The 27,727-nt window shown below is 38.0% G+C and overlaps 1 protein-coding gene across 23 annotated transcripts in view; it reads right to left on the minus strand.

The window, feature by feature from the left end:
* EPB41L2 (erythrocyte membrane protein band 4.1 like 2) overlaps window positions 1–27,727 on the minus strand; it is a 225,918-nt gene that overhangs the window by 71,319 nt on the left and 126,872 nt on the right. For all 23 annotated transcript variants that reach the window (XM_038000914.2, XM_038000908.2, XM_038000903.2 and 20 more), the window contains one exon: window positions 17,265–17,369. In XM_038000914.2, coding sequence (XP_037856842.2) covers window positions 17,265–17,369 — 105 coding nt within the window. The remainder of the gene's footprint in view (window positions 1–17,264; window positions 17,370–27,727) is intronic.

Genomic DNA, 27,727 nt, shown 5'->3' on the forward strand with positions numbered 1-27,727 from the left:
TGGGCAAATACATCGTTTCTAAAACACCAAAAGCAATGGCAACAAAAACCAAAATTGACAAATGGGATCTGATTAAACTAAAGAGCTTCTGCACAGCCAAAGACCATCATCAGAGTAAACAGGCAACTTACAGAATGAGAAAAAAATTTTGCACTCTATCCATCTGACACAGGGCTAATATCCAGAATCTACAAGGAACTTAAACAAATCTACAAGAAAAAAATAACCCCATCAAAAAGTGGGTGAAGGATATGAACAGACATTTCTCAAAAGAAGACATTTATGCAGCCAACAAACATATGAAAAAAAGCTCATCATCACTGGTCATTAGAGAAATGCAAATCAAAACCATAATGAGACACCATCTCATGCTAGTTAGAATGGCGATTATTAAAAAGTCAGGAAACAACAGATGCTGGAGAGGACGTGAAGAAATAGGAACACTTTTACACTGTTGGTGGGAGTGTAAATTAGTTCAACCATTGTGGAAGACAGTGTGGTGATTCCTCGATCTAGAACTAGAAATACCATTTGACCCAGCAATCCCATTACTGGGTATACACCCAAAGGATTATGTATCATTCTATTATAAGGACACATGCACACGTATGTTCATTGCAGCACTGTTCACAATAGCAAAGACTTGGTACCAACCCAAATGCCCATCAGTGATAGACTGGATAAAGAAAATGTGGCACATATACACCATGAAAGACTATGCAGCCATAAAAAGGATCAGTTCATGTCCTTTGCAGGGACATGGATGAAGCTGGAAAGCATCATTCTCAGCAAACTAACACAGGAACAGAAAACCAAACACCATATATTCTCACTCATAAGTGGGAGTTGAACACATGGACACAGGGAGGGGAACATCACACACCAGGGCCTGTCAGGGTGTGGGGGGCTAGGGGAGGGATTGCATTAAGATAAATACCTAATGTAGATGACAGGCTGATGGGTGCAGCAAACCACCACAGCACATGTAACAAACCTGCACATTCTGCACATGTATCCCAGAACTTAAAGTGTAACAATACTTTTTTTAAAAAAAGAAAACAAGTCAATAGTTACATCCAATGGAAGTTAAATAAACTCTCCAATTAACCACAAAAAAGAAAGCTTTAAAAAAAATGCTAGGAAACTATTATAGCATCTTAAAGCAAAAAAAGACCAAATTTAATCACTAGGTTTTAACTACCCAAGGACATTAAATTTTTGTTTTTTGAAGCTATAAGCAAAAGACCAATAAAAAAATTTAGATTTTTGTTTATATTTTTATATTTACACTTTTCTATCCTCAAGTTATCACTAACATAGAAGAACTGCAGTTTTTTGAGGCACAATAAACTAATTCAAATAAATGTGTCTAGTAGTTTTATTCATTCTAAGCAGTGTCCAAAATAATATAACAGGGGCCCTCAACCCGCAGCTCACGAACTGGTACTGATCGTGGCCTGTTAGGAACTGGGCTGCACGGCAGGATGTGAATAGCAGGTAAGTGAGCATTACCGCCTGAGCACCACCTCCTGTCAGATCACCACCGGCATTAGATTCTCAGAGGAGCACAAACCCTATTGTGAACTGCACAAGACAGGGATCTAGACTGCACGCTCCTTATGAGAGTCTGACTAATGCCTGATGATCTGAGGTGGAGCAGTTTCATCCCAAAACCATTCCCTCACCCCCGCCCGGGTCTGTGGAAAAATTGTCTTCCACAAAACCGGTCCCTGTTGCCAAACAGATTGTGGACCACTGTTATAAGATCTGTGCTTAAACAGAATTGTATTCAGATATATAAAGCAAACAATTAAAATGCTTATTAGTACACAGAAAATAACCTGCTATCTTAATAACATATTAAAATGGTATAACGGAACATTAACTGACACTATTAAAAAGTAAAACAGTAAGATGCTGTGAAAGCAGAGCTGCATGGCCCCTCGGGTTCCACTACTGTTCATGGCCCGCACTCGGGGTAGCAAGGATCCAAGGTGTGCATGGCTCTGTTCTAACACTGGTTATATTCAAACCTCTCAATAAAGAGCTACCAGAGCATCGTCTAGTTTCATATTACTGGTGTCCCAGCTGCAGGCACTACTGATGTGAGGGGCAGCAGGCCTCTCTAAGGATGCCTCCAGTGCCATGTGAGGGAGCAGCTCTAATTCTCTCTTCACAAGACAGCCTGCCATTCAGTTTGCATGCACTGCAGCTGCTGTCCCACCCAACAGCTGGCTCACAAATGGCCAGCCTCGATGAGTGCACAAGAATGAAAAAACACATCATTCAGCCTCTAGCCCAGACTGCCTGGAGGCTGGGAGAGAGGTGAGAAAGGGGCAAATGGGTGGAATTTTCACCCAAGGAACAACCGTAGCAAGAAAAATGGAATTGGATAGTGTCAAATTGAAAAGAAAAAAAAAAATCCCCAGAACATTAACACAGAGAAAGAAGACAGTAGAGGAGAAAGTGCTGGTCTTAAAGACAGACCCTTCCAAATCCCCACTGTTCAAAATTCATTAAGTTTGAACAGTGATACAGATCCCCGATACAGAAGAGCAACAAAGGACGCTTTTCTGTTCCAGAAGATGGTGGAAGCTTGTCACCCCAGGGACTAACCCTGTGTCCCAGCCACCGGGCATCTTCTATTCTCACCTAAAGCACCCAGCCCTTGTACAAATTACCTAACAGTTTCTATAGGGCATGATGAGAATGATGAGAGTCAGCTCTGTAAACCCAGCAATATGAGTGAAAAGTCAGTCAGCCAAATTCAGACTTGGTGTCCTTCTCAGGCCACTTTCCACAACACTGCCAGAGAGATTACTGAAGGCTGAAATGGCTTACTTTCGACCCCATCCAAAGACTACGTGGGCAGAGTTTACCTGATGTGATCACACAGCAGCATGATTTCCTCACCTGGTTTTCCCTTTCCTAACCACATTCACTTTCACACTGTTAAGTTCCATTCCTGCCAAGCATTAGGCCGTCTTCTCACTCCCCAGTACTACAACTTTGCAAGGGCTGGAACAGACCACAATATTTACATCTCCCAGGGTACTTAATACAGTTTTAGGCAACCAGTAAGCACTAAATTAACACCTGCTGACTGATACATGCCCATTGCTTGCCTCCTTCCTCTCCACACTGTGATCATCTTAAATGATCACAAGTTATATTATTTTTATTACATTTATTTTTACTTGAATAAGTATCTCTAATGAGTACTTAGATGGTAAGTGGGGTATAGTATCATAAATTCCTAAGTAAAAAAAAAAATTACTTAAATGACTTAAAAGAAATACAAGTTAATGATCTGCATTATCGGTTACGAAGAAATAATAAACAAAACTTTTAAATAAATACAGTAAATAATAAAAATTAACTTCTTGGTTTGACACTTAAGGAGGAGGGCTGGGCGGACCAAGAAGCAGATACAAAAAGATGGAAAATGCCATCAGAGAATGAGAAAAATGCATGAGGGTGGGTGTGTACAACATACAACAATCGCCCGCACCCCATGATATATTACAGTATTCATTGCCAGGTTTTAGACTTAAAGATTCATCTGCTACAGCCACATATATAAACTTTGGAATCAGAAATACACGCAGTCAAATTCTGGTTTTCTATCAACTCTAACTTGGGCACATTCCTTGGCTTCTTTAAGCCTCAATTTCCTCAAACACAAAATGGGGATCACAATATCTACCTCACAGGGTAGTTCTTTTCAAACAATATTCATTCCTGAAGAATAAATACGCATACAAGTACTTTCCCCAGCAGATCATCATTAGTAGATCACTATTTGCAATAATAAAACTAAATTATCATCTTTTGGTATATATCTCTTCTTCACATAATTTTATATTTCCATAGGTGATGTGTTATATACATTAAATAATTTAATCTCTACATGAATATTTCACCTACAAAAAGTTAATAAATCAGACTTTGGGCTCACCAAATAGAGTCACTGTATTCACAGGTGGGATGAAATGAAATCCAAACCCCTTTTCCTTAGAGAAAATGTCTCATGTCAGTCCTTTCTACATAAAGCTGCCTTACTGCAGAAAAGACTCTTCTTGGAAACGAAGACATCAATAACATGATGCCTTCTCATGAAAATAGTTACAGATATGACTAGTCTAAGAGCTTCTATGTACATGTTAAAGTATTATCCAGCTAAGCTTTTCTATGTTTTGACCAGCGGTAAAAACCCACCTGGCACATTTTTTAAAAGACAGCTTTGTCCATGGACATTCCCCCCGGAACATCCTAAAACATTCTCCAGGGAAGGAACCTGGGAAAGTGACAGCTTCAGGCAATTCAAGATCAGGCAAGACACGGATTTTCTCGATGTTTCCCGAACATTAAGGTGTAAGCAACCATGCAAAACTCAAGAGCTGACCTATATCAGTTTTCAATAAAATTTATCTTGGTTTATTAAAAAAAAACAAAAACAAAAACCAAGGATTTTGCCAACTGCTTAAGGGCAGGAACACTCACTCACTCAATTCAGTATCCTCCTTATTTTCCCCTCTCCACTCCCCACTCCAAACCCAAAACATGAACATAGTAAATATTTATCTCCTGAATGAACATCAGGTAAAATAAGAGACTAATAGTAAAAGTTACATGGAATCCTAAAATGGGCTTCCATCAGAAGTAAACTAAAATTAAAATGTGGCCTTAGAATATCAAGTATCGTTAAATCACCTTCAAACATGAAATCGGGAGTTAATGAACTCAAGTTTGGGGAAAAACGTTACATCTTTATTTTTACTAACTTGTAACTGAAACTTGGCATCACTGTCAATTAGGAACATAGCAGAAAAAAACCTGGTTAATATCAGCAGAACCTCTTTGTCACCTGCAGAAATCAAAAACATTTCCAGATCACATTGTAGTAGCTGTAGATCTTAAAAGACCATTTATGTTAGCCAGTATTTTGAAATCACAGTAGCTATTAGATTTGATAGTGATGATTAATATATAAATGAAAACACATAATGATATGGTTTGGCTCTGTGTCCCCACCCAAATCTCATCTTGTAGCTCCCATGATTCCCATTTGTTGTGGGAGGGGCCTGGTGGGAGATGAGTGAATCATGGGGGTGGATCTTCAAGCTGTTCTCATGATAGTGAATGGGTCTCAAGAGATCTGATGGTTTTAAAAACAGGAGTTTCTGTGCACAAGCTCTCTCTCTGCCTGTCATCATCCATGTAAGATGTGGCTTGCTCCTCCTTGCCTTCTGCCATGATTGTGAGGCCTCCCCAGCCATGTGGAATTGTAAGTCCAATAAATCTCTTTCTTTTGTAAATTGCCCAGCCTCAGGTATATCTTTATCAACAGTGTGAAAATGGACTAATACACATGCCTATTACTTTGTCTCAAATTTTATATTACTATTTTGGGAATGTTATTTAGTTATTGGCTTTCTTTGTAGCCCTATGTACTTTATTAAAGTTATACACTGAAAACACTGTTCTGAGAAGCAGCCTATAGAATTCAGCAGACTGCCAAAGGAATCCAAGGCACAAAAAGAGGTGGGATTTTTTTTCCTGCCTTAAAAGGTTACAGAAATTTTTTTAAGCAGCACAGTGAATAGCTGTACTTACATGTATTTTACACTAAAGTCTTTCTATTAGTTAATTAGAGAATCTCCTTAATCTCACTCTTTATCCACCACAAATCTGAGGCTGAAAGTCTTGTCTTGCGACATTTCCCCTACAACATTTTCATTACGGGTTCGCAGAAAAAGTGTTAAAGATGATTATCAATTATGCTCTAGCGACAGAAACATCTAGGGTAAAAGAAAAAAAAGTTTAATTGTGAATCCTAATACTGTATTCATATTCATAGAATACCAGTGTTAGAAAGAACCTCAGAATATATGATCCAAATGTCCATATGTGGGGAATGGCCTAACTCTTGCCTCTGTGGCTATGAATATTTGAACACTTCTGGGACCACGAACCACATGGGCTCACTAGGACTCCCCTCCTCCCGTGGCTTTCATGACATTTCAAACCCCTGTAAGGCTCTCTGCTACATCAAAAGAACAGTTTAGCCCTACATCAGTGCTTCTTAAACTTTAAAGGTGCATTTGAATCACCTGAACATCCAGCCAAAATAAAATCTATTTCAGCAGGTCTAGGGTGACAGCTGGAGTTCTTCATTTCTAAAAAGATTCTGCGTGGTGTCAACACTGCTGGTCCTTGGACCACTCTTTGAGTAGAATAGCCCTAGAGTTCTTTTTATGTAGAAATCACTTTCTTTTCCTGAAAGCTCAATATAGAGAGACATTTTTCAAGTCCTGCTGGCTTGTCAGCCTTCACTGAGTAAACCTTCTAATTACTGACAGCTTCCTGCAGAAAGCCCTAGCAGGGCACAGTTTCCACATTACCATATCTAAGTGTTCCTTTGAACTCCTCCCCATCACAATAAGTAGCTGTACCAAAGAATACTGGGTCTTTTTAGTCTACTTGCTAACCACTTTCACCTGACAAGAGATACGCAACCACAGTCATCAACTGGCAGCACGCTATTAGTAGTCTGGGTCTGCGGTTGTTCACAGCAGGGTCCCAACCATGCTTGACCGGGATAACAACCCAAAACACAGTCACAAAATCCATCTTCTAGTTAAGACAAAGAGTCTTTTCTTGACCAAACTTTAGTCAGGCTCCTCTGAATCCTCTTCCCAATTAGGCTTCAACTTTCAGACTTCTCTGTCCATCTACACACCATCCAACTTTAGCAAGAATCCTGTTAATAAGTTGGTTTAGTGGGAATGCCCCACCCTTCATTACTAACTACCCTTGATATATGATGGGGTTCCTTATCCTCCACCATCCCCCAAGTGATATCAGATCACCCTCACCTGACTTCAGCAAGACTCCTGTTAGCTTGGTTTAGCCAGAATTCCCCTAAGTGCCCCCTGATGTTTCCTCTTAGTAGTTTCCCATCTACTGAACCCCACCCTGCTCCTTGACTATAAATTTCTACTTTTCCTTGTTGTATTTGGAGTTGAGCCCAATCTCTCTTGCCTACTGCAAAACCCCACTGCAAAGGTCCTTATACCTATTGCAACAGTCCTGAATAAAGTCTGTCTTACCGTTTTAACAAGTGTTAGAATAACTTTTTCTTTAACAGTTCCTTTCCCCCCAAAAAACATCTATCTCACTCATTTAATTCCCCTTTAAGTTAGACCCTAAGATCCCAGAGTTAGAAGTTTCTTCAAATGCCTCGCCATGCCTTCCTCACTGGCTTTAGATGATCTCTAATTTGGCCAGGTAAGAGAAATTAACGAATTCCACCCAATTCACAGTGTATTACTAAATGTTAAAAATTCAAAGTAGTTCTGTCTAGAATCTGCATTTTCTCACAGGAATTTATAGTGCTGAAACAGATCCCCTTTAATATACCTTTGCCTAAATTGGGTTTAAAAGAACTCTACCGTAATGCTGGTGTTAGGAGAAAAGTTACCGGCACTGTATCACAGTGAAACATTCACTACACATCTGCGAGAATGTGTGATTATAAAGTTTAACTGGATTGAATGTAGAACTTTATTAAAGAATAGTTTATATATGCAAACACTTTAACATTTGAGTTTTTAGTTCTAGTTTCTGGAAAGAAATGGTCTATTAGATGACTGCTTCAACTAATTTTCATAAAGTTAGCCGTGGATATCAACTACATTTCTAACAAGCTCCTTTTTCAATATAGCGTGCAGCAAAATGACATTATAATGTCATTTTGGGCCAAATGCCAAACTATTAACATCAAAATTCAAGACAGTATTTTTCCCTTTAAAGAGAGTCCAAAACCCTTAACGATGGTTTCATTTAGACATGAATACAAGAACTATATGGACTTGGAATTCCATATTGAACAAACATGCTGCTTGATTCCACATATTTTTAACAACATTTTCCATAGTAAAATTTATATAAGCATTCTCAATAGACATTAAAAAAGCTTTAACACTAACAATGACAGATTTTCATACTCAGAATGAACTAAAAAGGCTTTCACCTCAGTGTCTCAACCATGAGATATAGTACTATATTAAAACCAAACAAATGTGTAGATTTTCTCTCCACGAAAATTTTTTTATACAAATAATTGTGGTTTTCACCCACCTTTACTTTCTAATGGGTTGAAACAAATATCAAAATTTCCCGTAAGTACAGATAATATTCAGCATGAAAAAGAAAGATCCTTACATGATTATATTCTGCTGTTAAAACTGCATGGGCTTTAAACAAAGTAGGACTGATTGAGCTGAGTTAGTATAATAGTAATAAATTTCTATGGGAAAAAAATAGGATACCATACCAATCTATACTGGAAGAATAACAGTTGTTTTGCCTAGATGTCTTGAGGACTGGATTTTGTCTACATAAGCAGAAATTTTTAAAAATTACACAATACAAAAGTAATAGCAAATTAGATTATATATAAATAATTAAATATATTGCTAATTATATTTAAGTATTCACTCCTGAAAAGGGAATGTCTCAGAAAGACACCTCATTCTTTTTTTATTAATAATACATTAATTATTATTATTATTATTATACTTTAAGTTCTAGGGTACATGTGCACAACGTGCAGGTTTGCTACATATGTATATTTGTGCCATGTTGGTGTGCTGCACCCATCAACTCGTCATTTACATCAGGTATAACTCCCAATGCAATCCCTCCCCCCTCCCCCCTCCCCATGATAGGCCCCGGTGTGTGATGTTCCCCTTCCCGAGTCCAAGTGATCTCATTGTTCATTCCCACCAATGAGTGAGAACATGCGGTGTTTGGTTTTCTGTTCTTGCGATAGTTTGCTAAGAATGATGGTTTCTAGCTGCATCCATGTTCCTACAAAAGACACAAACTCATCCCTTTTTATGGCTGCATAGTATTCCATGGTGTATATGTGCCACATTTTCTTAATTCAGTCTGTCACTGATGGACATTTGGGTTGACTCCAAGTCTTTGCTATTGTGAATAGTGCCACAATGAACATACGTGTGCATGGGACACCTCATTCTTAAGTTCTCTAAGTTTTTGAGTTAAAGCCTATATACAAAGCATATATCTAATTTTATATGTTCATCTTACCTTTTGTAAGAGAAACAATAAGGAATTAGGAATTCCTTATTTACCATTAGTGTCTTTCTGTTAATAAGAATGCTACGGTAGACCCAACCAAATTTACCTTTATCTTTTCTCTTCCTTAATGACCTTAATCTCTCCTTGACTTTAGCCATTCCCTTTCAAGGTCACACCCTGGGTCTTGTCATCATCACATAGCTCTTCACCTCATTAGACTCCATCAGCCCATTCTCAGATGCAGTCATTTCCTCTCCTTCTAATTTTCTACCCATGTATCCCCACTGTACCTACTCTTCAACATCTTTGAACATTCATCCTTTGCCCCAGCCATGTTCTCCCAGTGTATCAGCCTATTACAGCTTCAGTAATTTTCTTTCCTGTGACCCTGTGAATAATCAGCTTAATTACATCTCATCAGCAACTCCAGATTTCACAATCCGTCATCCTCTTACTATTGCCTCCATGAACACAGTCAACTGAGAACTCTGCTAATACTCCATTTCTCAACTATGATACTCAGGTTGCTAATGGCAATCAGAGAAAAACACACACAAATATATTCTGCTGCCATCCCAACTGTATGACCCCCCAATCTCAGAAGAACTGTTAACAGCAATGCACTTACTAATTCTTGGTTGGCTCCTTCTCTTGTCCCACTGCTACCCTAGTCACTCTTAAGCAAATGCTTTTACCTTCTATTTCACAGAGATTTGAGGCTGCACGTTGCTCAACTAAGAATTTTTTTTTTTTTTTAACAACTGCACCACCTCTTATTCTGTTTCTTGCAGACTCAGGATAACATAACATCTTTATTCAAGACTAATCCTTTTCATGACTGTCGTCATCATAGTCACTCTCTTCTCTCTTCAACCATACACTTTTCTTGGGTTTTCTCATAGCGAAAGTCAAAGTTATTTCATCAAAGTAAATCTGCCAACCCCAAAACTCTCAGTAAACTCTCTCCGCGGTGCAATACGATAGCCACTGGTCACACGAGGCTATTTAAATTTAAATTAGTTACAGTAAATAAAATTTAAGTCTATTTCTTCAGACACATTAGCCCTCTTTCAAGTGCTCAATAGCCATATGCAGCTAATGGCTGCCATGCTGGACAGTATAGGTATCAAACATTTCATCATCATGAAAACTTGTGGAGTTTCAAGTTGTCCAAAGGGCTGGAGGATGTGGCAGTTCCTCATCCTCCCCCAGTGTATCAGCCTATTGGATCTTGTATCTCATGCTGAGGAATCTAGATTTTAAATAGGAAGTAACACGGTCAGATGTGAGTATCAGAAAGAACCTGTTTATAGTGTGGAGCAAGATTCCTGTTGGATGTGTCTTGTTAAAACACATCCATTTTTTTAACAACATTTTCCATAGTAAAATTTATATAAGCACTCTCAATAGAAATCAAAAAAGCTTTAACACTAACAATGATAGATTTTCATACTCAGAATGAACTAATAAGGCTTTCACCTCAGTGTCTCAACTATGAGATATAGTTCGATATTAAAACCAAACAAATGTGTAGATTTTCTCTCCATGAAAATTTTTGTGATCCATTCTTGTTTTAAAAAAAAAAAAAAAAAAAAATCCTGAAACTGCTGCTCCTCCTCCAAGGTCCCTGTGTAAAAGTCTCCATCAAGCTCCCCAGCTCCCCAATCCTGAAACCTAGGACTTTTCCCCAACTCTCCCCTCGCTGCCATAGCTAAGAGGTGGCAGTCACAAAGTCCTGCATGACAAGACCCAGTGTGTGGCCTTGAAAGGGAATGGCTAAAGTCAAGGAGAGATTAAGGTCATTAAGGAAGAAAAAAGATAAAGGTACATTTGGTTGGGTCTACCATAGCATTCTTACTAACAGAAAGACACTAATGATAAATAAGGAATTCCTAATTCCTTATTATACATGGTAGTTTCTCTTATGAAAGGTAAGATGAACATATAAAATTAGACACATGTTTTATATATAGGCTTTAACTAAAAAGACTTGGACACTGCAGGTCTATATCCTCTAGTATCATTCTCCCAACTGTTCTTTTCTCCACGGCCAAACGCTTCTTTAAACAACAGTTTACACTCACTCTCAAATTTCTTTTTTTTTTCTTTTTAGGCAGGGTCTTGCTCTGTCACCTAGGCCAAAGTGTAGTAGTGCAATCACAGTTCATTGCTGCCTTGACCTACTGGGCTCAAGTGATCCTCCCACCTCAGCACCCCTCTCCCCTCCACCCAATAGCTGGGACTAAAGGTATGTGCCACGCTGCCTGGCTAATTTTTTAATTTTTTTGTAGAGACAAAGTCTCACTATGTTGCCCAGGCCGGTCTCAAATTCCTGGGCTCAAGTGATCCTCCCGCCTGGGCTTCCAGGTTATGATCCACCACACCTGGCCTCTCAAATTCTTTACTGCTAACTTTCTTCATGCTTCACCTACTCCCTGATCCCCAGTCATCTAGCTAACAGCTTACGAATATGTCCAACTTGGCAAAATAAAAATTAAATTCCATCTCCGCTCCCTAGCATACCTCAAACTGCGGCTCCTCCTCCAAGGTCCCTGTATAAAAGTCTCCATCAAGCTCTCCAGCTCCCCAACCCCGAAACCTAGGACTTTTCCCCAACTCTCCCCTCGCTGCCATAGCTAAGAGGTGGCAGTCACAAAGTCCTGCGGACATTACCTACACTGAATCTCTGTCCTTTCCTCTTCACTCCTAGTACCACTGCTCTGGTTTTCATCACCTCGAGACTACTGCAACTGTCTCCTGACCTTCCTGCCTCTGGTCTCAGTCCCCTATCATCTCGCTCCACACTATGAACGGGTTCTTTCTGATACTCAAATCTGACTCTGTTGCTTCCTACTTAAAATCTAGATTCCTCAGCATGAGATACAAGATCCAAAGAATGATCTTCACTTATTTTTCCAGCTGCTTTCCCATAAACTCCATTAGCACTCCCCACAAAGTCACCCCAAATTAACCCATGGTCTAAGTTAAAACAGTGTGCTCATGAGAAAACACAGCTGCAACACGAGTCCCTACCTCCCCCTGCCAGCATGCCTACCCCTCACTGGTCTTTCCTATTCAGAGAGGCTGGAACTGCCACATCCTCCAGCCCTTTGGACAACTTGAAACTCCACACCCACATCATGATCATTCATGCTGGAATGATTACTTTTCTTCTGTGCAAAACGTCCCTTCCCTGCCCACATCCAGAATACTGGCCGTAATTCTCAATAGCTATAATAGAATGTCAACACTAAAATGCTCATATGATTTCCAAAATTTATAGATCTGCTTTAATACAACAATATAAAATATTCATATCACAGGCCCTTGTCAGGTAGTAAAACTTGAAAGTGTCTCTCCTATCTAGTCCCTAATAAATGTCCAACTGGTATTTAGGACAGGGTATATTAAGCTCTATCACGGAATTGAATTAGATTACTGGAAAGCTATATACTTGAAAATATTAGCCTGACCAAAGGTTAATCTGTTTTCTGGCCCAAATTATCTTAGGAATAGGACATATCCCTGCTGGTAGCACAGCCCATAACATCCTTCAACATCCTACAGGTAAATTAAATAGTAATGACACTATTTTTTAACTGGGAAGGAAGGAATCAAGACATACCCAATGAACGTGCATTTCTATGTGTGTGTGCATGTGCGTGAATGCACACATGTGTGTTTACAAACAATGGAGGAAGAAGAGAGATAAATAAGATTCCTAATTGAAAATCTGTCTTCCAGGTGATTCTAACACAAAGGAAGATGTCTCTTTTGAGCAGCACTGGCATGGACCATCACAGAATCACCATCAATAAGTTAGCTCATGCCCTTAAATTTGTTGACAATATAATAGAAACATCAACTGTAAAGCTCATCCCAGGAACTCAGCTCACAATGTCCTTCAACACCCTATGTGTAAAGTCTTGCAAGGTAGCTTTCAGGATTTGAGAACATGAAAAATTCCTCTGAGGCAAGATGGTATTCTTCTACTTTCCAGTTATGATAGCTATGAAAAATTGTGCCCATTTTTACCTTGACCGACAGAAGGTTTACAACTGTTGACATTTTCCCTAAAATCTAAAATGTATCTTTTTCTTCTGAGTTTTCTGCCTGAATTTGAATCTTATCACCAACATTTATTGGCTAGGTGACCTTGGCTGACTTTTTAAACTTCCTCTGTGCCTCAGATTTCTGCATCTATAAAGTATGGTTAATAACACCTACCTCTTAGGGTCATTCTGAGAACTATATGAGATAACACAGGTAAGGTGCCTGCTGCCTAGTGAGAATACCAGAATGATTAGCTGTTAACAGCCATTTCTGTTTTATTTGGAATATTTGTATGGTAAAAGCCACCTCTGATTTTTTTAAAAACAGGTAAGTTACAAAGAAGTACTTCTGGTTACAAGCCTCCACACAAATAAGATATTCACATCAGAAAATGAAACTACCCCATGCACCCTGCACTGCTAAGACAGATTATACCTAGAGTGGAGTATTTGTTCCATGCAAGCTGCCATTCTTTAAGACACATCCAAAACTAAATTCATTTATTTACTTGTTCTTTCCATAAGTAATTGAACCTAAAACTCAATATGTCAGAAACTACACTCATGATATCCCCCACCAACCCCCAGTCAAGTCCTCCTTCCCTTCTTACTGAACAGCTCCAACCATCCTGAAACCCAGGCCTTAATTCTTGATATCTGTCATTCTTCATGTCCAATTATTCATCAGATTGAGTCTGCCTCCTTCCTCACTCTCTCTTCAATCGTTCGCTTTTCGACTTCCACTGCCACAACCTTACTCAAGGCTACTTTTGTGCTTTGGGTGCACAGCCCTACTCAAGTCCCCTCTCATCTCATTCCAACCATCAACCAAAGTGACCTTTCTAAAGACAAACTGGTCGTCTCACATCCTTGCTTCAGCCTATCAACAGTTTGCCATTTTTCTTAGCAAAAAGGAAATGTCCCAAACCTTAACATATAGCCTCAATGGGCCCTGCATGATCTGAGCCTCATTAATACCCAGCCTTTCCCCTAGCCTAATCTCATTCTCCCCTTACTAACCCACACCAGGCTTCTTTCCAGTTTTTAACCAGACAGCTGCTCCAGTCTCAGGGCCTCGTGTATGTGCTTCCCATATCCCATCGCCCAGCCAAAGTCCACTCACACATGAGGTTTCTGCTTAAGCAGAGTCTTCCTGTTAGCACCCTGGCTTTTTCCTGCAGAGTAGTAATCAACATTCACTAACCGCAGAATTAGCTTTTCCACTCTGCCTCTTCAACTAAAACATAGGCAGGGACACCTCTGAGGGCAGGGTCTAGGTTCTCACTGTTTACAGTTAGAGCCTCAGCAGTGAGCACGCTGGTTTATACACAGGTAGTGGGATTATTTTTAATTGTAGTAAAAAACACATAACATAAAACTTGCCATTTTACCATTTATTAACGTACAGTTGAGTAGTGTAAACCATATTCTCATTGTTCAACAGATCTCTAAACTTTTACATCTTGCAAAACTGAAACTCTACCCATTAAACAATTCCCCAACTCCCCCTCCCCCAGCCCCTAGCAACCACCATTCTACTCTCTGTTTCTATGAGTCTGATTACTTTAGATACCTCATATAAGTGGAATGCTATAGTGCTTGTCTTTTAGTGACTTCCTTAATTCACTTAACATGGTGTCCTCTAGGTTAATCCATGATATAACATGTGACAGGATTTCCTTCTTTCTCAGGGCTGAGTATGTATTGATATGTACATACATATTCCATTGTATGTATACACCACATTTTCCTTATTCACCCATTAATGTTGCTTCCATCTCTTGGCTATTAAGAATAATGCTGCAATAAACATGGGTAAACAAACATCTCTTCAAGATCTTGCTTTCAATTTTTTTGTATATATACTCAGAAGTGGGATTGCTAGATCATGTAGTAGTTCTTTTTTTTTTTTTTTTTTTTTTTTTTTTTGAGATGGAGTTTCGCTCTTGTTGCCCAGACTGGAGTGCACTGCCACGATTTCAGCTCACTGCAACCTCCACCTCCCGGGTTCAAGTGATTCCCCTGCCTCAGCAACCCAAGTAGCTGGGACTACAGGCGCGTGCCACCATGCCCAACTAATTTTTGTATTTTTAATAGTAGAGACAGGGTTTCACCTTGTTGGCCAGGCTAATCTCGAACTCCCGACCTCGTGATCTGTCTGCCTCAGTCTCCCAAGGTGCTGGGATTATAGGTGTGAGCCATCGTGCCCAGCCAGTAGTTCTATTTTTAATTTTCTGTTGAACTTCCACACTGTTTTCCAGAGTGGTTGTATCAGTTTATCTTCCTATCCATAGCACACAGCATCTCCAGTCTCTCCACATCCTTGCCAACACTTGCTATTTTCTATTTTCATGAGAGCGGACATCCTTATAGGTGTGATATGACACACAGGTAATAAATAGCAGCTAATGTCTACATATACAGAGGCTATACAGATAAGTAAGGCATGGCATCTACCCTCGAGGAATTCATAGAATGGGGAGAAAGAGTAACAAACAAGGTGTGTACTAAATGTATACATGACAGACAGAGGGAATTGCCAACTCCCACATCCAGCAGGCAGTTAAGTAGATGAGTCTGAGATTCAGTGAAAGCTACGAAGTAGACACATAAATTGAGAGTTGTCAAAATAAAAAAAAGTAGTATATCCTACTATCTAAATAAATACTACTCTTTCTTATGCAAAACTAGTATTTCAAAAATATCAGGTTTCTTTTCTTTTCTTTTTTTTTTTTTTTTTGAGACGGAGTCTCGCTGTGTTGCCCAGGCTGGAGTGCAGTGGCGTGATCTCGGCTCACTGCAACCTCTGCCTCCTGGGTTCAAGCGATTCTCCTGCCTCAGCCTCCCGAGTAGCTGGGATTACAAGTGCCCACCACCATGCCCAGCTAATTTTTGTATTTTTAGTAGAGACGGGTTTTCACCATGTTGGCCAGGCTGGTCTTGAACTCCTAGCCTCAAGTGATCCGCCTGCCTCGGCCTTCCAAAGTGCTGGGATTATAGGCATAAGCCACCGCGCTTAGCCCAGATTTCTTAATGTAGTATATCCTATGCCTACTAATAGAACATGTGATTCCACATATTGTACAACATACTCAATTGTCCCTCTGCTTTACAAAGATTATATTACATGCTCCTATGAATCTACCAGTATGTAATCTCAAAAAAAGTAGGTAATTCTAGCCAAATTCCCACCCCTTTCTCTTTTGCAGCTTTTAGGAAACATTATCAAGACCACCTTATAATTTATAGTCAAAAAAACCTAATTTATTTAGGCAAATGTGCTATTATGTCTGAGAACAGTACTCTAAACAGAGTTCTATTAAGAATACTCATGTACTATTCAGCAGGCACGCATGCAATTTAATTGTCTTCAGTCTAAACATGGAATTAAACCACAAATTAGATATCAAGTATTTAAAGCTAAGCAAGTTGAGAAAACTTAAAGTATATATAATTATCACTCTTACTATCCTATATTTCATTAGTAGGACATGTAAATACTAACAATGACAGCAACATAGGCAAATAAAATTCACACTTCTGTTCTTCTATTGATTGCTCTGTTCTACTGACTGTGATCTGAATGTTAGATCATGGAGCGTAATCCCTTTCACTGTGACCAAGTGTTCTTGGTATCCTCGGACAGAATGGTTCCAATGCGCTGCCTTCCCTGTCTTCTGGGTATGCTTTAATACCTAGCATACAGGTGACTGCACAATATGAGCTGCTGTGACCAGCTTTCACTTAGTACCAAAAGGCGAGATTGAGTGACTGAGAACCAAAAGTGATTAATACCATTTAGTCTGTGTTCTCTTTATGTCAAAACATCAATTTTCCACTGATGACATTCTATTCTGTCTGCGCATGATGTAAGTGCAAAGCACATACACACATGCATGCACACGCACAAATACACACACGCCAAAAAGCTACAGGTGGTTTCTCTCTACACAAGATAGTTTTTCAGTTTTTGCCAAATTTCACAGTGAAGTCATAACAAACACCTAAGTTATTTTAAAGCTAAATTTTAAACTGAGATAAACTGGTTAATAAAAAAAATACATTATGTTCTAAAAAGAGACAAATAAACTTGAAATCACTTACTTTCTGCTCAGGGCTTTCCTGGAACAAAAGTCCAAAGTAGTCCTTCTCCAAGAGATTGAGGTGTTCACACACTTTGTCAAATAACACTTGTCCCTTAGCACGTTTCTGGAGAAAAAAATAACAACTTTACCTTTCAAGTACTAAAGATTCCAAGACTGCTATAAATATAAGACATCATATCAGATACATGATTATAAATTAACATTAAATATTTGTTTTCTCATTTTTTAACAATATAAAAATGACTAATTTTTTAACTTCACCCCTCCCACCCTGCACACATATACAAAGCATAAAATGTGAAACAAAAGCATAAGCAAGCACCATCTGCTTTACTGCTACTCGGTATGGATATAAAAAGGACTAAAAAGGCAAAATGTTAGCTGTTCATTTTCTTATTTTAAAAATGTTCAAACTGCTTCCATCAATTCCTCAAAGTGGCTCATATCTATAAAGTATACTACTCCCCAGGAAAATCATTTAGCCCTATTATTCAGTAGATCCTAACATAATTTATCCTATCAGCACTTCGGTTTAATGTTTGAGTTTTTGTTCCATGATATCTGTAGAATAGAATTATTTTTTCTGTACACGCTATGCTCCTATTTACAATTTCCTAGAGAACGATATGGTGTTCGCTCCTTAGGATAAATTCTAAAAATACAAGATAATGGAAGTGGGACAAGAAATCAACTGCCTCTAAGGACTTAACATATTTTTACCTCGAATATATATATATACACACATATATTTTAATTTAAGAAGCTGCTGTGAACAGAGATGTAAGAGCCTTTGACAGGCATAGAAGAAAAGCTCATTGTCTAATCGATGGCAAAACATAAGCAGAGTGGTGACTCATTTCCAATTAAGATGCACACCCCTGGAACAACCCAACTGTGAGGTCACATCAGACACACGCCTCCTCCCCAGATGCACTGATAAAAGCCACCAATGGACTGCTAGTGAAAAAAAAAAAGCCATCAGACTTTTCCATCCTCAAAACAAATGCCCTCTCACTATCAAAATGTGTACTAGTTCACCCAGTGTGTGAAAATTAATGTTCCCCACATATATATCTTGAGGAGGAGAATCTGGTACTTTTGTTATTAAGCCTCTTATGGTAACATTTCTGAAAAGAATAGAATTGCATCAAATTGTAAAGGGAAGAAGGAGAATGCCACACAGATTACATTATTTCAACATAATAAGCAGTGGAAGGCCAGGTGTGGTAGCGCACGCCTGTAATCCCAGCACTTTGGGAGGCTGAGGCAGGCATATTACTTGAGCTTAGGAGTTTGAGATCAGCCTGGGCAACATGGTGAAACCTCATCTCTACAAAAAATACAAACATTAGCCAGGTGTGGTGGTGTGTGCTTGTAGTCTCAGCTACTCAGGAGGCTAGGGTGGAAGGATTGCTTAAGCCTGGGAGGCTGAGGCTGCAGTGAGCTGTGTTCATGCCACTGCAATCCAGGCTTGGTGACAGTGAGACCCTGTCTCAATAAATAAATACATAAATAATAAAAAATTTAAAAATAAAGCAATGTGCCATATACATATTATAGGTTCACAATCAGGATTTAATAATTAAATTACTGAGCATGTTTAAGATGGATATGTGCTTGTCTATATATTAAAAGTATATACAAATACAGTGTAGAGAATAAGAGTATTGGGCTCCGTATGTCAAACACCAAAGTTCTAAATACACTTTCACTACCTACAAGCTATGTGACCCATGGCAAGACACTTAATGTCTGCTTACCTTAATCTGCACATCTGTGAAATGGGGATAACAGGTAGCAGATACTACAGGAGGTGTGGTGAGTACTAAAAGAGTTTCAATACATAACAGTTGGTTATCATGTTATTTGAAATTAGGGTAAAAAGGATATTTAAGACAACTGATGTCTACAACGATACACCTCGGTTCAAGGAGAAAACACATTGCAATTCCAACACTAGCTTTAAGTCAATTCTTATTAATAATTCACACGTTCTCTTTGGTTTCCATTTCAAAAACAGGAACATGCCCTCATGCGCAGAATTTCCCCACAAGAATAAGAGGAAAAAACACCCACACAGCTCACCGCTACAATTTGGTGTTGGTATGCAGTACGTGAGGTATCAGCATGATGGCTGGACCAGTTCCTCTATCGGACCTAGTTCCTCTATCATTCAACATTTTGTAAGCATTTACTATTACTGAACCAGTGTGACAATAGAAAACCACTTAGTCTCCTCGTCTGTAAAATGAGGATAATAACTACCTCAGAGCTCACATGAGAATAAAATTAACCCAGTGAGATGGAATACGCCTCAACCAACCATAGCAGTACTCTACTGTCAACTATTCCTTCACTAGTCCACATCTAACAAACACCAAAATGTTTTTGGATGCTAAGCCTGTTTCTCTACTATTCTTTCCTTCTGTCTCCAGGAAACAGATATGCTCAATGCTTGATGAGATCCTGACTGCATATACACGTTACTTAAGCTTCCATCTGCCTCTCCACCCTCAATGAACTCAAAATCTGGAAGGAAAAGCAAAAATGCAACAACACCATGAAGCACATGTTGAGAGAGCGATGTACAAAGTGCAATTGGAATACCAGGAATGAAATGAGTAAATGTGACTAACAGAAATCACAGCTTCACCAAGAATATGATATTTGAAGTGAATCTTCGAGGAGGAAATGATTTTTTGAGGTAGAGAAAACAGATATTCAAAATAACTTACTTTTTACTTTGGATGTATGTTTATAGAGCTTACTTTTTACTTTGGATGTTTATAGAGACTGAGTCAATTTCTGTTCAAAAGATACTGGAGGATACAGTAAAATGAAAAAAAGGAAGCCATCTAGAATAAACAAGCCATGCGATATGACTGCTGGTTACCCTGTCTTGACTCTCAGATGACTGTGAGGGCTTGCCAAGCTAACACTCAATCTATATTGACCCATATGTGTCAGTTCCTATGTTAAGATACCGGGGAATCAATGATGAGCATGACAAACATGGTCTTAGGAAATTTATATGCAACTGGCAGAGAAACAGAATGAACGGGAAGCCAAAAATAAAGCATTATGTATCTACCAATTTGGACATAATTAGGTACTTGGCCAAACTGGCTCAAAGAAAAGTGACCAGTGGCCTACGAGATAGCCTGATACAAGAGCTCTGCATAATGACAATGTTTTGCTCTGGGGATAAGGAATAGCAGATACAATCATGACTTCCCTCAGGCAGATTAAATATAAGAGACACACACACACACACACACACACACACACACACACGGTCATAAAGTGGTGTAAACACAGTAGGAAAGACAGTGAGAAGGGCAATTAGCAGAAGCCAAGAGTATCAGGAGGCCAACCTATATTTGCCAAAGTTATTTTCCACTGGTCCCACTTGTCCCATGAGTTATATACACCCCTCATTCCCAAAAAGAGCAGCAGAGTGGGACAAGAAAAAATCTGCTTGTTGCATATGATTACTGAGCATCAAAACACCTATTTGTGTAACAGACACCCTGAGGAGTTCTGCAATGCAAAAACCCTGTTTCCCATTATTTCTTTCACTTGGGAAACCTGATGTTCCCAAAACTATTTAGCAAAAGAGCCCACTATTTTTTAATACATTTACTAATATATTCTACAACAGAATTACTGTTTTAATGACCACACCTCAAGAAATGAGGTAGGAAAGAATTACAGGTTGAGCATCCCAAATCCAAAAACCAAAAATACGAAATACTCCAAAATCCGAAAGTTTTTCAATGCCAATATTATGCTCAAAGAAAATGCTCATTGAAGCGTTTCAGATTTCCAATTTCTTGATTTGGAGTGTTCGAATATTACAAAATCTGAAAAAAACTTGAAATACAAAACATTTCTGGTCCCAAGCATTTCAGATAAAAGATACTCAACCTGTACCACCATCTGACTCTAACGCAGATGTAGACACTGGTACTCATATCTGTTTGATTCAAAAATGCCAAAAGAGAATCCAGTTTAAACTGGTCCAAGATTAGATGTGCCCAGCTGCCTGGGAGGAGTAAGAAATTCTCATAAACAAAAATCTCAAAAAACATACATTAAAAATCACAAAACCACAAGGAAACCAGACACCATTATTAAGAGACACAGTATCAGAATCAGATCTTCAGAGACTGCACATAATAGAATTATCAGGTACAAAACACAAAATATATATGTTTTATGTGTTTATAAGAAATATTTTAAAATATGACTAAGGAAAAAGTGACTATGGAAAAGCAGTTTTTGAAAATAATCAAATAAAACACCTAGAAATGAAAACGATATAGTAACTAAATTACAATACAAATGGACAGGATATGACAAAGCTGAAGAGAAAACCAGTGAACTGGAAGACAGATCTGAAAAAAGCTGTCCAGAATGTGGCTGAGAAAGACAAAGGGAAGAACAATATGAAAGAACTTCACAGACATGGAGAACAGAATGAGGGGTCTACAAATATCTCATCAGAATCCTAGATGGAGACGAGAGAGAATAAAGGAAAGGCAATATTAAAAGAAACAATGCTATAAAACTTCAAATTAAGAAAGCTCAATGAATCCCTAGCAAAATTAACAAAATTTATTAATCTACAACAATTTTATTCTACTAATTTATTATTTATACTCAACACATAAATGGTTCTAACATGCATTTTTTAAAATAGCTATAATAAAGTCATCAAGACAAGAGGGAATGAAACATAAACTAGGGAATAAAAAGAAGGACTGAGAAGGAAAATTGTAACAAAAAAACACAGAAAAGTCACTTCTAAGAAACCTAAAACAGATGTGCTTTGGAGGCTTATTCAAAAACGCAAATAAAATAAGTACCACATTTCTTCTTATATTCTAAAAAGCATCAGACTATCAGGTGACACACATTAAATGCTACATATGAATGTTCCAAGTTACAACATTTATAGCACTAATGTGCAATCAAACTCGATTGGATCGGCTCAGACAGCAACATCATCTAGTTAGTGGCTCACAACTTTGTCTTGACATTGTTCACAACACACTCCATAAACAGTAATTCTCTTTGGGGTGGGGGTGAAGAACCAAGGTACAATGCATAATGGTAGCACGTAAAAATGTACGGGGGCATGTAAGTTGAAATTGTTCCTCAAAATAGTTCTTCCTTCCCCCCCAGATTCTGGTATGTTCCATCTTTCTTGAGAATCACCAATTCTTAACAATATGGAAGAAAAGTACTGCAGTATAATCACAGTGTCCTGGGCTTGACCCCCAGCCTTACTCTTAACAGCTCTGTAACCACGGCAAGTTACGTAACTTCTCTGTGCCTCAGTTTCCTCTCTTTAAAAGTACCCACCTTATAATGGTGATGAGAGAATTAAATGAAGTATGTTTAAAGTGATCAATAAAATGTTTGGCTTATTACATGGATTCATTAAAGCCAGCTGAAATTACAAGACCTTTTTGAGCTGCTCTAAAATAATAATTGCTTTTAAATATGATTTTAAAGTTTTCCATTATTTAAGCAAACTTCCTTATTTCACAAATAAGAAAAATAAGGTTATAGAGAGTTTATCTAATTTTTCAGTCTGATTTTCTGAATTGCGGTTAAAATAATTAAATTATTATGTGTGCTATTAATATACACTAATATTCCACACTTCTACCCAGGAAAGTAATTTTCTCCCATTAACATTGTTTTTTTTTTTAAATAAACAATAACTTGAATTCTACTGTATAAAAGGACTACAAATATACATTTGTTAACCAAGCAATACACATAATTTTGCTTCATAACTTGCACCTAAGATACCAGTACACATAGTTGCTTCTTTAGTTGTCACAGCAATTTTGAGGTATTGCCCCAGATAAAGAGAACCACTTACTGACTTATCAAGACATATTCTAATTTTTTCCCCTGATTTATTTAGAAATGTCAAAAATACTTCTACTTGTATACAAATCTCCAAATTATCCTTCCCTATGAAGCCTGTTCCAATCTCCCAATATTGCATCATTCTCCTTCAAGAGCATTATTTCACATCTATGGCACTTATTCTTCCACTGTACTCCTTTTGATACTTACTACTTTCAGACATTGAGTTCTTGAAGAAAGAGGACATCTTACTTCAATGCCTCCTACTGAGTAATTAGCTGACTAGTAGGCCAAAAGATATCTGCTAGTGGAATGGTTCAATGCCATAAGCCCAGTCAAAAAGTTGGCAGGGTTGAGTCTAGAATTCAGGCCTTCTGGTTTCTTACACAATCTTCCTTATCTAGCTCATGGACTACCAACCCGTAATGTTCAAGGACCTAAACCAAACACACGCTGCTAACTAGTTTCTGGGAGAAGACCAGCGTAGACCAACACTTCATTTTCACAATTCTACATTGTGCTTATACTCTTCCTTAGTAAACTGGGGCATTTCCAGATACGTTTTGGGAACTAGAGGAATGACATGAGCAAAAAAGCCAATCTGCCCCTTCCTCTCAAGAGTAGGCCATACCTCATCTTTATGCAGAAGGGACAGGGGGTTTCCTAGTCTTGCACATTCCTTCACTAAGACATCACTTTCGCTGTCATTTCTTCTTGCTATCTAAAGCATGCCTTCGCTGTGTTTCTGTTCTCACAGTAGAATCTTCATAAAGCACAAGCTGTGTCAATTTCTATTCTGATAATATGACATCAAGTTTATTAAACAATAAAAACCATGCAACTGTTAATAAAACTTGCCAAATATACTTCAAAAGAAATATTTTGAATATAACTTTCTATATTAAATACCAACAAGCTTAGCTATCTATTTTTCCTCTGTCTGCCTCTCCCTAACTCTACTTATACCACTCACTAGCAATATAAAGTTAATGGGTTGAAAACTTCAAAAAAACAAACAAAAAAAGCTCTTTGGTCTACTTTCCAGGTATCAGAATTTTAGTTTTTTTAAAAACCTACATACTGTATTATAGATACCCAAAGAAAATAGACAAAAACAAGACAATTTAGATGGGCTGAAAATACGTTATTCAAAAATTAGAATGCTAGCTTTTGGGAACTTTCATTTAAAAAGAAAAAGAGGCAATGAAATCTACTGTAGATGCAGCCAAAGGAAGGTAGGCTGGAATCTGAGAGGCTGAGCAAAGTCCCCCATGCCTGTGCTGTTATTTGTGGCATTCAACACTGAGGCCAAAACATGACATTTCTGGAGGCCTCTCAACTTGGAGGAATTTGTGCAACTGCTTACCCGGCAGATTGTAGTGAACGCCACACACCACTGGCGTTTTATAAACACCATCACTGTCTCTGTGTAGGGCCCTCCACACTGCAGTTATTGTGTGCCGAGGAGACGATGATGGGAAGCACACAATGCAATCTATACATTACAGCCCTGAAGCTATGTATTTTGCACTAGCTCCAAACTACACTATGCAAATATAAAAGGCCAAGGAAAGAAAGGTATGCACAGAGCAAACACAACAACTGATACATTGTTGGGGAAGGAGGATGGGAATCCTATAAAACCTTAGGGAAGAATAGAGAGTGTCTCAAATTATCCAAGGCTGTGATTTATCAGATAATTATTTTCTTACCAATCTAAGGGAGCTGTCAACATATCTCTTTCCCAAACTTCATTCAAACCCCAGGAAAAAGAAACCCTGGTCAATTTTGTGTGTGTGTTAAAAACATAATTCCAGTAGTAAATGAGACATTTATATAGTAAAGGAAGATTCTTAAGAGTAAGTTTCCCTGATCATTAATAAGAATTTTGTTTGAAAATGTTTTTCCCAAATACTTAAAAAAGATACATATTATATATAATATACAAACATATGCATGTAGATACATAAATATAGAAGACAAATACATTTACATTTTTTTTTTCTCTTCTAAGAGATGGGATCTTGCTCTGTTGCTGAAGTTGGAGTGAAGTGGCACAATCCTGGCTCACTGCAGCCTCAAACTTCTAGGCTCAAATGACCTTCCTGCCTCAGCCTCCCGAGTATCTGAGACCACAGGTGCATGCCACCATGCCTGGCTAATTTTAAAAATTTTTTGGTAGAGGCAGATGAGGTTTCATCATCTTACCCAGGTTGGTCTCTAAAACCTCTGGGTTCAAGCAATTCTCCCACCTTGGTCTCCCAAAGTGTTGGCATTACAGGCATGAGCCACAGCACCCATCCCTTTTTTTTTATTTTTTTAGTAACTGAAAAATTTTTTTCAAACTTAGTTTTCATTAAGCAGGAAAACTTTGTATATATGTATACAAGTAAACAAGATAGACAGATATCAGATTTATTTAAACATATTGGTTTCTTATAAGTCACTATAAAGAATTTTTTCTTGTATACTATTTCCTTAGAGACTAAACCAAAAAAAAGGAAGGGAGGGAGAAAGGAAAACTTCTCACAGTTCATTAAGGATTGCCACATCTTTTCCATTCCACAGGATTCAGAGGATTATGAGAGAATACTGGGGGAATTTTGCAGTGCTGTTGACAGGAATGACACAAAATACCATGCATTCAATGTAGTTTCAGTTGCTAAAAATTAAAATTAAAAAGCTGCTACTTAGAAAAACACACACTAGACTAGAACAGACTGCAAAGATAACCTTCAGTAACTGTAACCTGCAATAATTTAACAGGAAATCCTAGTAAAGCTAGAAGCACAGAGGTTCACCTTTAAAAAAATCACACAGACACTTTGACTCCTCAAGGAGAGAAGTACTTGCCCTTCTTAAATGTTATAAAGTAAGATCCTTATTTCATGAGCACGATATTTCCAAGCCCATCAAGTCTAAGAGCAGTATTCAATGGAATGTTCTTCCACCCCAGTCTGCTGGGTTTTGAAATATTTCGAAATTCTTAACTGAGTATACAATTAATCTCATAAGCAACTTGGTAAGCTCAGACAAGATGGGAAAATGTATTTCATTTTTCTGCTATGTGGAAAATCGTACCAAAAAAATCTGAAATCCTGCTACCAACATTATTAACACACACAAAAAATCACACTGTCAACAAGTTGAAGTCTATGATATGGCCCCTTTTTTTTAACAAAGAAAACAAATGCTAGTTTTTAAACAATATTAACCTTTTAATATCTCATTCATAACTACACACAAATTTATTTCTTAGGCAGTTGCAGTTTTTATCTCCTGCAGCCCAGAAATTTTCAATAGTTTTCAAGACACAAGAATCAGCTAGTAGACTAGGGTGTGCCCACTTGGAGGGTTTCTATCTCCACATACCCAAACAGGTGTGCAGAAGGCTATTCCAGCAACCAATGCCCACTCCTCACACCTACGTTCTAGCTCCACAACTAACCCAAAGTCAACCCCTGGAATGAAGATGCAGAAAACCTCAAAAAATCCCCAGAGCAATGGATCTTAAAGCTTGTTAAGAAAACCATATTTGATGACATGTAAATATCCACAAATTTTATATAAAAAATGTATTTTTTGCTTAAACAAAACAATAAACACCTCTGTCGGTTCTAGTATATGTCAGTTGCTCAGTCATTCATAAAATACAGCCCTGCAGGCATTCCATACATGCCTTCCTTTGGTAATAAAAGTTTAATGGAATAGTATTCTAGCTTATAAGGAAGAATTATCTAAATCTTCGCTTGCTCTAAGTGAACAGCTGGTAACTAGCCTGCTAAATTTGCAATTTCTCAACTGCAAAAAACAAGTATTTCTACTCTTAGAGTTTATTTCAGTGGGAAATAAGTTCACCTTTGACATTCTACATTTTTGTAACACAACTGGTTATAGCCAACGTCTCTCTTCTGACCCTCCAACAAAAGGATAAGTCCTTGGACACTAGGGATTGGTTTATTCAAAATTACAAGATAAAATACATTATTTTTAAATCTTGTGAGGTTCTTCTTACTTGTAAAAGTACTAAATAGGGTTTAATTTTTCAGTCTAACCAAGTTATTTAAATTATAAAGTCACTGTGAATATATAAGTGGCATATGTTTACATTATGGCCCTTCTAAGCCACATAGTGATAAAATATAATACTACTAAGAATTTATCCAAGGCATAGGACTTAAGTATTTTCATCAGAAATTTAAGAAAGCTGGTCAAATCCTGAGAAAAACATATAATCAGGATTTTAACAATAAAAATTATAGTTAATATTTGTCAAGCCCTTACAATGTCCTAGGCATTGCTCCAAACAAATCATAACCAAATTCAGCTACCAATTAGAGTTAGCAAACAGCTGTGAAGTAAATGAACCCAAACATACACTTAATAAGACCTCCTACAGTCTTAACATGAGGCCTCTCAAAGCAGTTCTTAACTCTGGCTGCACAGATGCTCCAGCCAGCATCAGATCCACTGAATTAGAATCTACAAAAGATGATCCTGGGCATCTGTAACTTTTTATTTAGACCAGTTTTAGGTTCGCAGCAAAATTGAGCATAAAGTACAGAAGTTTTCCCT

Source organism: Chlorocebus sabaeus, chromosome 13, assembly GCF_047675955.1.
Source record: "Chlorocebus sabaeus isolate Y175 chromosome 13, mChlSab1.0.hap1, whole genome shotgun sequence".
In the NCBI taxonomy this organism is placed as follows: Eukaryota; Metazoa; Chordata; class Mammalia; order Primates; family Cercopithecidae; genus Chlorocebus; species Chlorocebus sabaeus.